The 12241-nt window shown below is 51.5% G+C and overlaps 1 protein-coding gene across 1 annotated transcript; it reads right to left on the reverse strand.

Moving 5' to 3' along the window:
• Positions 1–7474: 7474 nt before the first annotated feature.
• Positions 7475–10253, reverse strand: FZD8 (frizzled class receptor 8). The gene has a single exon (XM_082044882.1). It carries the CDS (start codon positions 10118–10120, stop codon positions 8114–8116), a length of 2007 nt encoding a protein of 668 aa, XP_081901008.1. The 5' UTR covers positions 10121–10253; the 3' UTR covers positions 7475–8113.
• Positions 10254–12241: the final 1988 nt, after the last annotated feature.

The following is a 12241-nucleotide window of genomic DNA, read 5'->3' on the forward strand; positions in this document are numbered from 1 at the left end:
GAGAGGTATGATCTCTTATTATCAGAAAACACAGCACATCAGGATCTGCCACCTCAGCCATTGCTTCAAAAGATGAGATATTTAGAGGTAGACACACTGCATTTTAGGAGACATTAAATAAAAGTTTGTTATGCCCAGTGTTTGTGACAACTGACTGGAAAAGAAAATTGTCAGGAGTTTCTTAAAAGCAATTATCTTACTCTCCTCAAAGATAGAATGTAATATCACTTAATGCAAAACAGCATATGCTTTTTCTTCTAAGAGACTGCCATTATATATATATTAATAATGCTTTATATTCAAATTTTCAGCAATTTAGTTGGGATCAAACCAGCAGAGGGTCTCTGAAATTTGCTCTATGAACGTTATTCACTTTCAACTTCCACGGATTTTTTTCACTACTGGCTTTTGGACCTTACAGAAAATTCTACTCTGAATAATTCTACCCAGAATAATTCTCTATTACATTCTTTTACAACATGCAGAAATACATATATTTATATATTATTCTCATCTATACTGTTTTCCCAGAAGGAATTATGTTTGAAAGCACTGTGTAAATTCATGAATTAAACCCTAATTCAGAAAAGCACTCTTGTTCAGGCAAACGTTTACGCATATGCTTACTTTAAGCATCTTAAAAAATCTCACTGAAATCAATAGGACTTTGGCATGCACTTAAATAGTTCTTACCACCCTACATGCTTATGATCCACTTCTATTCAAGAAAGCAATCAAGCACAAGTTTCTGAATCAGGATCTAAAGGTATTCTGTGAAAACCATTTCTATTCCAGGCTCTACTAATAAATAAGGTTTTTGTGGTTTTGCCTTTTTTTTTTTTTCATTAAGAATGTATAACATGAATGTGCTTTGCTTCATTTTAAGCTGCAAAGGCCCATTTTATGTACTGCTTGTTAAATCAGATTCTAATGATTCTTTCCATCATGCAAATCTTTCCTCTCATTCATGGATTGTATTTAAATTCTGCTCAGCTTGCATTCATGATGCCTTGTCAGTGATTTGCATTGCTCTGATGCGTTTGCCCTGGTTGCACCCCTCACTCACTTTGGCTTGAGAACATAGGAGCCATAAATAACTCTTTAGCTGCTAAAAACAACACACACAATTCTTGTACACTAATGAGCTGGAGGATGGCAGCAGCGAAGCTCCTTGTGGGTCTCTGTGGTTTCCTGGTCTGACTATTCCTGACGCCCTGCTCCACAACCTGGGAAACTGTGGGTTTTCAAGTTGTTACAGGCAAAATATTATTTCCCTGGAGTTTTGCAAAAAAACAAAAAGTAAATTTAGCTCTTCCAAAAAGTTAGATTTAATTTTATTCCACCCTACATTTAGAGAGAAAGCCAAAGCAAGTCATTTGTTTCATAAGCCAGATTGTGACATTTTCTAACTATGATTGAAGGAGATCATTTGTATTTCAACCCAATGGTTGAAACAATGAGGGTATCGTGTATAACACACATTTTGAATTGTCAGTTCATAGCGTGAAACTTATTCTTTCTAATTTCAGAAGATATGAAAACGGGACATTCTAGTTGTAAGTTTATTTTCTAGAAAAAAAAATTGAATTGAAAAAATATTTGAGACTAATGCTTCTTTGTGAAAAATGTTAGGTATAATTTAGCAGACACAAATGTTTAGAGCAAAGAACAGTAACTAACACATTTAAAATGTATAGGAAAGCATGTAACAAGTCACATAGAAGGCAAAAATTATTGGGAAAGAACCGTTGTTTTTCTGCAACATATTTTTAAAATCAGATAGTACCCAAGAGAGAGAGTCCAGCTTTCTCCTTTATAAAATATTGGACATGTGTAGTAACTTGCCCACATCTTTCTGACTATATTTGTATTTTCTAGGAAAGCTGTGTTTTAAAACACGACGTCACAGTTCCGGATTCTGATCTTTCTCTGCTGGTGGCAGTGACAGTCACCTGTGCCCAGAGGGTCACAGCAGCAGGTCCGTGCCCCTCCCGCACCGAGCAGAGAGGAGCGGCCGAGAAAAAGGTTGTGAACGTTTCACTGCGGAGAGCAGGGAACAGCGGAGGGGTCCCGGGGTGACATTTCCAGTCTCTCCCAGTTGAGGGCACTGCTGGATGGCGAGCAGAGCGGTGTGTCCCCCCCAACCCCGCGTCCCGGGCCCGCCCGCTGCTGCCGCCCCATCGAGGCTTCTGCTGCTCACCGGCTCCTGGCGGAGTTCCCCGTTGGCCGGGATTTCTTGCCCGATGCAACTCCCGAGCTGCTCTAAACCCTCTTTTCCACACCTGTCTTAGAGAATGAGCAGAATGAGTCTTTTTTCCTCAATCTTTTGAAAGTCGGTTTAACTTCAGCCCCCGTTTAGGGTGGGGAGCCTGTCGTGGTGGCCCCACGCTGGTCTGCTGCTTTTCACCTAAATCCCTCAGACCTTTTTCCTTCTTCCTGATCAAGAGGATCACATCTTTCAGCCAGGCCCCACGTAAAGGGTCCTTTATAAATTATAAAGGCAGCAGTGGGATTGGTGTTTGAGAGCACCAGTTTTACCAAAAAATGGTGACAGATTTGGTGCTGGGAAACTGTGCACACTCGGCATGTGGGGCTGTGGCTTTTGTTGGGGGTGAATTGGTGGGGAGGGCACAGGTGTGAGGAAGAGCTTCTCAAATGCAGTGTTAATTGAAAACACAGACCAGAGTCAGGAAATCCAGGTTCTTCTCCTAGAGTTGTCACCTAAGTTTCATTAGCTTGAGTATTACTGCTTTTTTTTTTTTTCCTCCCAAGAAGAAATTTGACTATTAATTCACAAGTGAATGTAGAGTAAATGTTTTGAGATCACAGATAAGAGACTTGTAGGAGTGAAAAAGCATTATCTCAGCATTCAAAAAGCTTGGTTCAGCATTTGACCTTAGGTACTAGTTTCCAAAGTGATTTGACTATCCTTAGTCACCTCAGATTATGGCTCCACATTTTAATACCAGACACTAGTTATTTCCATACCACCATGGCATTTATGATGTGTGATCCTTTCTGCTGAACTAGTGAAATTCATATACCTGATTACAGAAATGATGGGCATTTATAAAAGCTTAAATAAATAGAGCTGTCTGTACAGTTCTAATTGCTTTTTCTTAAAGGCTGCCTAGAACTCACCATGACCACATGGAGGAAATCTGCCCTGTTTAATATTTTTTCCTTGGACCATCATCTGTAAATAACCTTCATTATTCTTCCAAGGCTCATTCTGTTGCTTTCAGGGTGACCTTTGCTGCACAGCTGCTTTAATTAATTTTGGTATGCAGGGCAAAAATAGAGGGAATACGGCCAGGATGGGCAATGGAGAGAGCTTGTTCCTTACTTGCTTCCCTGTTCAGCCAGAAGCTGGGTAGGCCACAGTGGCTGGGAGGGGAAGAAGCATATGCCCAGAGAAACACAGGCTGCGTGGCTCTGGAAATGGGGTGCAGGAGCAGGGCAGGTTGCAACAGGCGCTCTGGAAAACGGTTGTGATTCTACAAGCTGGTTTGACTGGCCCACACTGAGCTTTCCTCCAGCATGATCATGACAGTAGGTGAGCTCTCACTGCAGGAGCATCTTTGTTTGCTTTTCAACACTCATTATCACCAGTTTGATTTTTCCTCATATTAGGTGGCCTGTCTATCCCATATAAAACTCCATGTCTTTATTGGTTAAGTGGGTTAACTTATGGAGCAGGCTAGGTTTGGCTTTTGCACTGTGCTGCTTGTGAAAGAAGCATGTTTGGCACAGCCACTGGGATTAAACAGTGATCTTACTGGTATTGAAATTTTTATATTCCAAAGTGGACCTGGGTTTGTCCCAAGGACTCTGGTATTTCTCACCTACTGATTCCTTTTTACACTTGGACATTCTGCTTTGGCTTCTAGTACTGGTTTCCTCTCGTGAAAAACTATTGTTGATTTTTTTCCTACAAGCCACCTTCAAGTGTCTAGCAAGGTGTCTGCCTGAGGGAATCTGGAAAGAGTTGAGGCGCTGAAGCTGGGGCGAAGCAAGTTGTGGATAGTGTGCACACAGAGGCACCTCTGCCTCTGGCTTTCCTACCCCACCTAGGAGACCTTTTAGGACTAGTCAAGCAAGTTTGAAGAACTCTTTCATGGGTGAGTACCCCAATACTTTGATTTTAGAATATTGTGTAAGAAAGAAGGAAAAAAGACTTCTTGTGTGCCAGTCTTGGCCTTCATAGCCTTCCTAGAAAGACTGGCCACAGTAATATTATTTCAATACATAAGAATTTCTCAATTCCTCCCTGTCTGAAGTCCCTTCCCTTCCATGATTGATTAGCAAAGCTCCAGGGAATCTCCCCCTGCACACGGGAAACTTTGGAGCAGGTTGCAGGGCACCTGAGGCAGGAGCAGGGCCCGGGGAGGTGTGGGGTCCCTCCCGAGGCTCTGCAGGACCCCCACACACTGCTCCGCCCCTTCCTAAAAGGCCCATGGGCAGCTGGGCCAGCTCCTTCAGGGGCTGCGGGAATATTCAGTCATTACGGCAGGAGGAGAAGAATCCACAGTATTTCCTTTTGAAGCAGGAACACGTAAAGCAGGAAAGAAAAGGAACACTCGAGGTATGTTGCGTACTAGAGAAGAAAAAACCAAATCCCGAACCACGTTTCTCACCCAGCTTAGTCACTCTCTTAAATGGAGCAGTTAGACCTTTCTGTGAGCGGCATGTGGCTCTTAGTTGCCATCTACCCAGCTCTCCAAATGTTGCTATAGAAGTGGTGCCGCGGAGCCACACCAGTGATAACAAAGCTTTCCCTCAGCTCTCCTGGGCTGGTGCGGTTGCCGGGGCACACGGGTGCTGGCCCTGCCTGCGGGTGAGCCTGCAGGCCAGGGCTTGGACCACGGGGCTGCTGGGACTATTTTTAGTAGCTCTGGCAAATTTAGGGAGAAGGCAGTTTGTCATCAGACCTTGAAAAGCAGTGTGTAGCTCCTACTACCTCACCAATAGATTTTGGATCTTCACAGCAAATTTATCTTTGAAACCTGGTAAAGGGTGTCATAATAACGTGAAGTTCTGTGTAGCTGTGGATTTTTACTTCTTGTGTACCTAAATACCTTGCTGTTGGTATTTTTTTGTGTTTGTTTTGTTTTTTTTTTTCCATAGACATAAATTTTATGTTGATTCACAAGCAAAAATATGCACCTGTAAATTAAATTGTCTAGCACCATTTCCCCAGGTTTGTGTTTCTAGCAATTTGAATTTTGCCTCATTTTTATTTGTTTAACTTTTGCATTATTACCTCCAAGTGCCAGAGCAGGCATCTTGTTAACCCAGCCAGCTCTGTGAGTGCTTTCCTAGGTCCACCTGCAGCACCTCTTGGCTCATTCCAGGGCAGGCTGAGCCACGGAGCTACTTCCTATCTTTTGCTAAAAAGTGCTTTTATCTCAGCACTAGCAACCTGTTGCAGCAGTGAACTTGTTGCAGTCTCCGAGTGAACTATCTAAACAAGTTCTCACAGAATAGTTGTGGCTGTACCTCCCCTCAATCTTCCTTGCTAGAATCCACTGGAGGGGAAGGAACACAGATTTTTATCTGAAGAAGTGATTGTGCTTCTGCATGTGGGGCTTCCCCAGCAGGAAGAAGACCTCTACCTTCGCTTCACTGACAGCAGGGAAAATTGCCATGTTGATTTAAATGTTTCAACAGCTGTTAAAAAATTTTTCCAACAACACAGGAAAATATGAGAGCCTTTCCAACTTACAGGTATGTCAAGATTCTGATCCTGGTCAACTGGTGTATAAATAGGCACCATGCATAAATCCCAGCGCAATGTCCTTTGCATTTGAGAAGTTAAGAATATTTTTTCCCTTCAAGGAGATAGGGATTGGCATTTTAAATTCCTCCTTTTCATGATCCTGGTAACTTTGTAGAAGTGGAAGAGTCTATTAAGTTATGGGATCTTTGAAAGGGACACCAATAATCAGGTCAGTGCTCAATGGAACAAGTTTTTTTCCCACAAATCATGATTGATATCTGTGTCATTAGTAGGGTAGCTGCCCATCTCTTATCATGATTGACAGGTTAATAAGGGACCTGGGGCTATCTTTTCACTGCTAGCACACAACCTAACCAATTGCTTTTAAATGATGGCTAATTTGACAGAATATAAGCAGAAGGCATAAAAATATCTAGAATAATGTCTAATGCAGCTTTTAGTCCTGCTATTCTGAGTGATCCCACTTTAGAAAACAGATTAGTTAATACATTTTCATTTTTTTTTAGACACTCAGTTTTAAAATAAAATCTTGTAGTTGTTCTTTGGTTCAATTAGGAGCAAAAAAGAAGGGAGTTTTGTAATGCAATTGTCCTGTAAAGGAAAATGTTTTAAATTGGGGAGATTATGTGAGCAGACCACCTGTAGGGCATTCATAGCTCTTTTCTATAATGCTCCAAGCCATGCCTTGCTGCCTGCAGTCTGGCTAACAATGCAGGGAAAAGCTGTTTAAAAGGCTGTTCTCCCTTTTCCCTCTGGTGTTCACTAACTGTTACAAGTCTTCCTCTTAAAAATAAAAAAAAAAAAGAAAAAAAAAGAAAAAAAAAGAAAAAAAAAAGAAAAAAAAAGGGAAAAAAAGTCCCACGTCCCTTTAATTGAAGAACTTTAAGGCTCCATGGTGGCCAATTGGTCTGCAACAAGAGGAACCAGGCAGCAGGGAAAGAAACTTCAGACTATACATCACTTTTGGTGAAGAGAAAAGATCAAAGTTTTCCCAAACTCAAAAGAAACCAAGTTCCCTACAGATTAACCCTATTCATTTAGCTCCTCTTAAAGGAATGATGTTCTGAGCCACTGGGCAGACAGGTAAAAAGTTCAACAATTGCCAAAGCATTCTTCTGTTAATTCAACAGCCTTCTGCTCAAATAAATTAGCTTAGTCCTGACAGAAGAACAATACCTTTTCTCTTGAAAAAGAACCATATTTGATATACAAAAGTTAAGTATGAAAGGTTAAGATGTTAGTTTAATCTCTTAAGAGATTAATCTAACAAATCTCAACTCACTGTTCCACCATAGGACAATAATCTATGAATTTAAAACATTAACCTTTTACACTTCAGTATGCATCCCTGGAAAGGCAGGTGCTTACAGACACAGAGACAACAGATATGAGAGGTGTGTGTGCACATTCCTAAAATAACACCCATTTTAAAAGAATACGTAACACACCATGTGAGATGACTCTTTTGTAAAGGCTCAGTTTAAAGACACTGCCATCTTTCAAAAAGCAGAGAACTCTGGTAAGGCACCTCCCCATTTTGGCAAACACTTCTTCAGAACAACTTGTTGAATTACTCAATTTTCCTTGTGTCTATGTATCTCATTGCTTTAACAGAGGCAGCCATCTACTATACAGTAATGACTGGGGCATGAATGTAGTTTGCAGTTTACAGAACCACCTAAAGCCATAACAGCTGGAATAACCAGGGCAGGAGTAGGGAAAAGCTTGAAAAAGTCATTTATCAAAAGTCATTTTATTGACAAAATAGAATACTCAGATTTGTTCTTACAGGGGTAGCCTCTACACTTTTTTTACAAAAAAAATTTACAGACTGTATAGCTTTGGATATATACATATTTTACACATCTGTACAAGGTAACAAATAATTATATAAATACATCCCTTAATGTAGGAAACCCGTATTTAGCTGGGGTGTATAATTAAGACATGTTTTGATTCAGTCTGTATTGTAAGGCATTTGCCTGGTCATCAATATCCCAAAAACCTGCAGTCCCAGCAGACTCCTGCATCAGGATAGGGGGGAGGAAGACCCTCCCTCCCTTGAGCAAAGAGCTGCTGTTAGTCCAGAATCAGAAGCTGCAGTGCCTTGCCCTCTGCAAGACACGGGTGAGCTTCTACCCTCCTCTGCCAGCAAAATAATAAGCTGGCTCCTTGAAGTACATGCTCCCTGCATATGAATGGAGGGGAAGGAGGAGGGGGCTGGAGCCTGGGGCCTCCGCCAGCTGCATTGTTCTATACAAGCTGTGGCTAATAAGGACCATTAGGGGTTCATTAATGGCACCAAACAGTGAGGGTGCATTTTAGGCAGGCCGGTGTCCCTCATTCCGTAACCTTTGGCCTCTTTCTCCCTCCTCACACTTGAGACAGGGGCATCTGCTTGGGGTAGGAGACAGAGCTGGCAGTGCCTGACCTCCACGTCAGGCCGGTGCTGACATCGCTGTAGAGGGAGCCACCACCTCCAGCCCCAAGTCCTCCTGCTGCAGCAATTGCCGCCTGCCCGCCTGCTCCTGCCCCTGTGCCCCCAGTCACTGCAGCACCTTTGCTGGCCCAGCAGCAGCGGGTGCAGAGGGCCCTCCAGGACTCGAGGGTCTTGCCAGACCAGACCCAAACACCAGAGGTGATGCCCACCACCAGGCACATGAAGTACTTGAGCATGAAGACAGCATAGTCCGGGCGGCGGGCCTGGTCAGGCTGCTGGTCACGCAGGCAGGGGCAGTTGTGCGTGGCCTCCCAGCGGGGCCGGTTGTGCTGCTCGTAAAAGAGACAGGCAACCACGCTGGCAGCTGGCACAGTGTAGAGCACAGTGAAGAGGCCCAGACGTATCATCAACTTCTCCAACTTGTGGGTCTTGGTGGGGCCACCCTGCTGCTTGATGACGCTGCGGATGCGGAAGAGCGAGACGAAGCCGGCGAGCAGGAACATGGAGCCAATGGCCAAGTAAATGAGCAGTGGTGCCAGCACAAAGCCCCGCAAGTTCTCCAGGCTCTGGTTGCCCACATAGCAGATGCCAGCCACGGGGTCCCCGTCCACAGAGCTGAGAGCCAACACGGCGATGGACTTGACGCTGGGGAGCAGCCAGGCGGCCAGGTGGAAATACTGAGCGTAGCCAGCAATGGCCTCGTTGCCCCACTTCATGCCAGCGGCGAGGAACCAGGTGAGGGAGAGGATGACCCACCAGATGGAGCTGGCCATGCCGAAGAAGTAGACGAGCAGGAACACCACGGTGCACAGCGCCGGGCCGGTGCTCTCGTACCGCACGTGCTCGGCCACCGCCAGCTCCGGCTGCAGCTCGGCCGCGCCGCCCGCCGCCCCGCGCCCCCCCGCCGCCGCCGCCCCCGCAGCCGCGCCGCCGCCAGCCCCCGCCGCCCCGGCCCCCGCACCGCCCGCCCCCGCCCCGCCGCTGCACGCCACCTTCTCGTGCCCGGCCACCAGGCGCACCAGGTAGCCCAGGGAGACGAAGAGATAGCAGGCGGCCAGGAAGATGATGGGGCGCTCGGGATACTTGAAGCGCTCCATGTCGATGAGGAAGGTGGACACGGTGGCGAAGGTGGAGAGGAAGCAGAGCACGGACCAGAGCCCGATCCAGAAGGCGGTGAAGGCGCGCTCGTCGGGACTGAAGTAGGGGTTGTGGCAGGGCAGGGCGCAGTTGGCGATCTGTCCCGTCTTGACGCGGTTGTAGAGCGGGTGCCTCTCGCTGGACACCGACACCATAGGCGCTCGGCACTGGCAGCCCGGCTCGCAGGGCGGCGGCGGCCGCGGCTTGCGCGGGGCCTCGGCCGGCGGGGCGGCGGGAGGTGCCTTGGCAGGGCCGCCGGGCTTGGCGCCGCGGAGCGGGGGCTTGGCGGGCGGCGGGGCGGCCGTGGTGAGGTCGGTGCGGTTGTAGTCCATGCAGAGCGTGTCCGGGCTGCCCTGCTCAGGGAGGCGGTCGCAGCGCATCCTGTCGGGCCAGGCGAAACCGTACTGGCGCATGAGCGGGGCGCAGCCGGCCTTGGCCCGCTCGCAGACGCTGCGGCAGGGCGGCAGCGGCTTCTTGTAGTCCTCCAGGCAGATGGGGGTGTACATGCTGCAGAGGAAGAAGCGCAGGTCGCTAGAGCACTGGATCTCCACCAGCGGCCAGAACTGGTGCACCTCCAGCCCGGCCTCGTCCTGCGTGTCGTGGTTGAACTGGTTGGGCATGTAGGTGTAGTTGTAGCCGATGCCCTTGCAGAGTGGCACGGTGATCTCCTGGCACGACAGCTCCTTGGCCGAGGAAGAGGAGGACGCGGCGGCGGCGGCCGAGGCGGCGGCGCAGCCGGCGCGCTGCAGCAGGGACAGGGCGGCGAGCAGCGAGGTGATTTCCAACAGGTAACTCCACTCCATGCTCGGCGGCGGGCGGCGGCGGCCCCGGCTCCTCTCCTGTCCCGCTCAGCTGCCACGGGGAGCGCGGTGCCACAACAGCCCCCCGCCCCGCCTACCCCTCTGGGGGGCGGAGGGCGGCCCCCTCCGTGCCGGCCGCAGGTGAGAGGGCTCGCTGCCCCCGCAGGGCTCCGTCGCCCGGGAGAGAGGCGGCTCCGTAAGCACCCGGTGAGGGGCAGCCGCCGGCGAGCCCCCGCGCAGCGCCGGGGGGTCCGCTCAAGGAAGGCCCCTCAGCAGCCGTCGCATCGCTCCTCGCGGCGCTGGCTGCACAGGGGAGGTCGCCGCTTCTCTCGCCGCTTGTTCAGCGCCGGCCGGGCACAAAGTGGCGGCGACAGAGAAGTTTCGCCGTCAGCCCCCGTGCGGCGCGGTCAAGATGGCTGAGGCGTCCCGGGGACCAGACAGTGCGTCCCGCGGCACCGGGCTCCCACCGCCCCGAGCGGGCGGGCAGCGGCGGGGCCGATGCTGGGGTGGCCGGAGCGGCTTCTCCTGCTGCCTGCCCGAGCGCCCGGCTCTGCGGTAAACCACTAGCCGGCCAGTCCTCGCTCTCCGCCGCCTTCTCCTCCTCCTGTGCTGCCGGCAAGGCGAGCCGGCTGCCAGGCGCCACTGGCCGCGATCGCGCCACCTGAACCGCGGGTGAGTGCGGCAGCGCCTCCGCGCAACTTCTCGCTCTTCGGCCCCAGCAGCGCCACTCCGGCCGCCGCGCGCTCATAAATATTTATAGCGAGCGCCGCCAGGCTCCACCCCCACCGCCTCGGCCGCCTATCAGTCGGGCCCGGGCAGCGGGTGAGGGGATGGCCCCCAGATCTTCTTAAGGTGGAGCTGGCGCCCCGGCTGAGGCGCAGCGGGTGCTCCTCGGTTCTCTCAGCCCCTGGGGACGTGGCGGTGGTTTGTCCCCGCGTTGTGCAGACTCCTGTCCATACGGGAAGTGTGCGGTTGTGCACCGGGAAACGCTCCCTGCCGGGTGGGCGGGCCGCTGTAGGGCACTTCTCTCGCCTTGCGAGGCTTCGCGGTCAAGTCAGGTTCACTCCCGGAGCAGCAGCGGTTCAGCCACTGCTTACGGCCTCCTCGGGAGCCGTTTTCTATCAAACTTTCGGTGCCCGCGGGAGCTCTCAGCCGGTGCGGACTGAGCAGTGCAAACGCCGGCCGTGCCTCCGTGCGCGGTATGGGTGACCAGCACCGCGCTGCTGAGGCCGCGTTTGGAGCGGCTGCTGCACGTGTTGGCGGGGGCGCGGTGAGGCTGGGGGCCCGGTGGCACCCAGCGGTGCTTGGCCGAGGCCTGACCTCGCTCCCCGGAGTCACCCACAGCGCGGCTGTCGGTACACGCGTGTGCGGCGGGAATTGCGGTATTGGCGCTCTCCTACTAGGGGTCACGGCTAGAGCTAAGTAGGAGGGAAGAGACATAAAATTGGTCAAACTGGGGTTCCTGGAGCACAGTCAAAGCGGAATTGCCAGGCAAGACACCTAGGTGAGCGGTACACGCAAACACGCGGCGCTGCCTCCGCACCTGCCCTGCGCGCAGGCTGGGAGCTGAAGTTCCCGCGGGACAGCGCGGAGCGGCCCCGCCAGGTGTGCGCTTCCCCGCGGGGCCAGGGCGGCCACCGGCGGGGCAGCTCCTGCCGCAGGTGGGCGCGCCCGGTCGGTTCACGCCGCTGCCCCTCCAGCCGCCCCTGGGGAGCGACCTGCGGCCGAGCCGGAGCTTCGAGTGCCCGGTTCCAGCTGGGCCGCAGCTCCCCGGGCTTTCGCCTCCGGAGCCGCGCTCCAGTGCCGAGGGCTGCGCGACCCGCCCGGGTCGCCTTCTGAAGGAGCAAGGCCGGCCCGCGGCGCGGCACTGGAGCCGCCGCGCCCCCTTACTGAGGCGCTGTGCGGTGGCTCCCGCGGGGCGCCGGCGGTGGGGCGCGCTGCGCGCAGCCGTGAGGCCCTGTGCGGGTAGGGCACGCACCCGCCTCGCTCCCCGCGCAGGCGCCGCCGCGCAAGGCCGCGGGCCGCCCCCGGGCCGCCCCCGGCTCGCCGCACCGCAGACGGAGGCCGCTGCCCGCCGTGCTCCCCTCCCGGGGGGCGTGTGGCTGCCCTGGGGGCACTTGCTGC

Source organism: Streptopelia decaocto, assembly GCF_964273445.1.
Source record: "Streptopelia decaocto genome assembly, chromosome: 2".
Taxonomy (NCBI): domain Eukaryota; kingdom Metazoa; phylum Chordata; class Aves; order Columbiformes; family Columbidae; genus Streptopelia; species Streptopelia decaocto.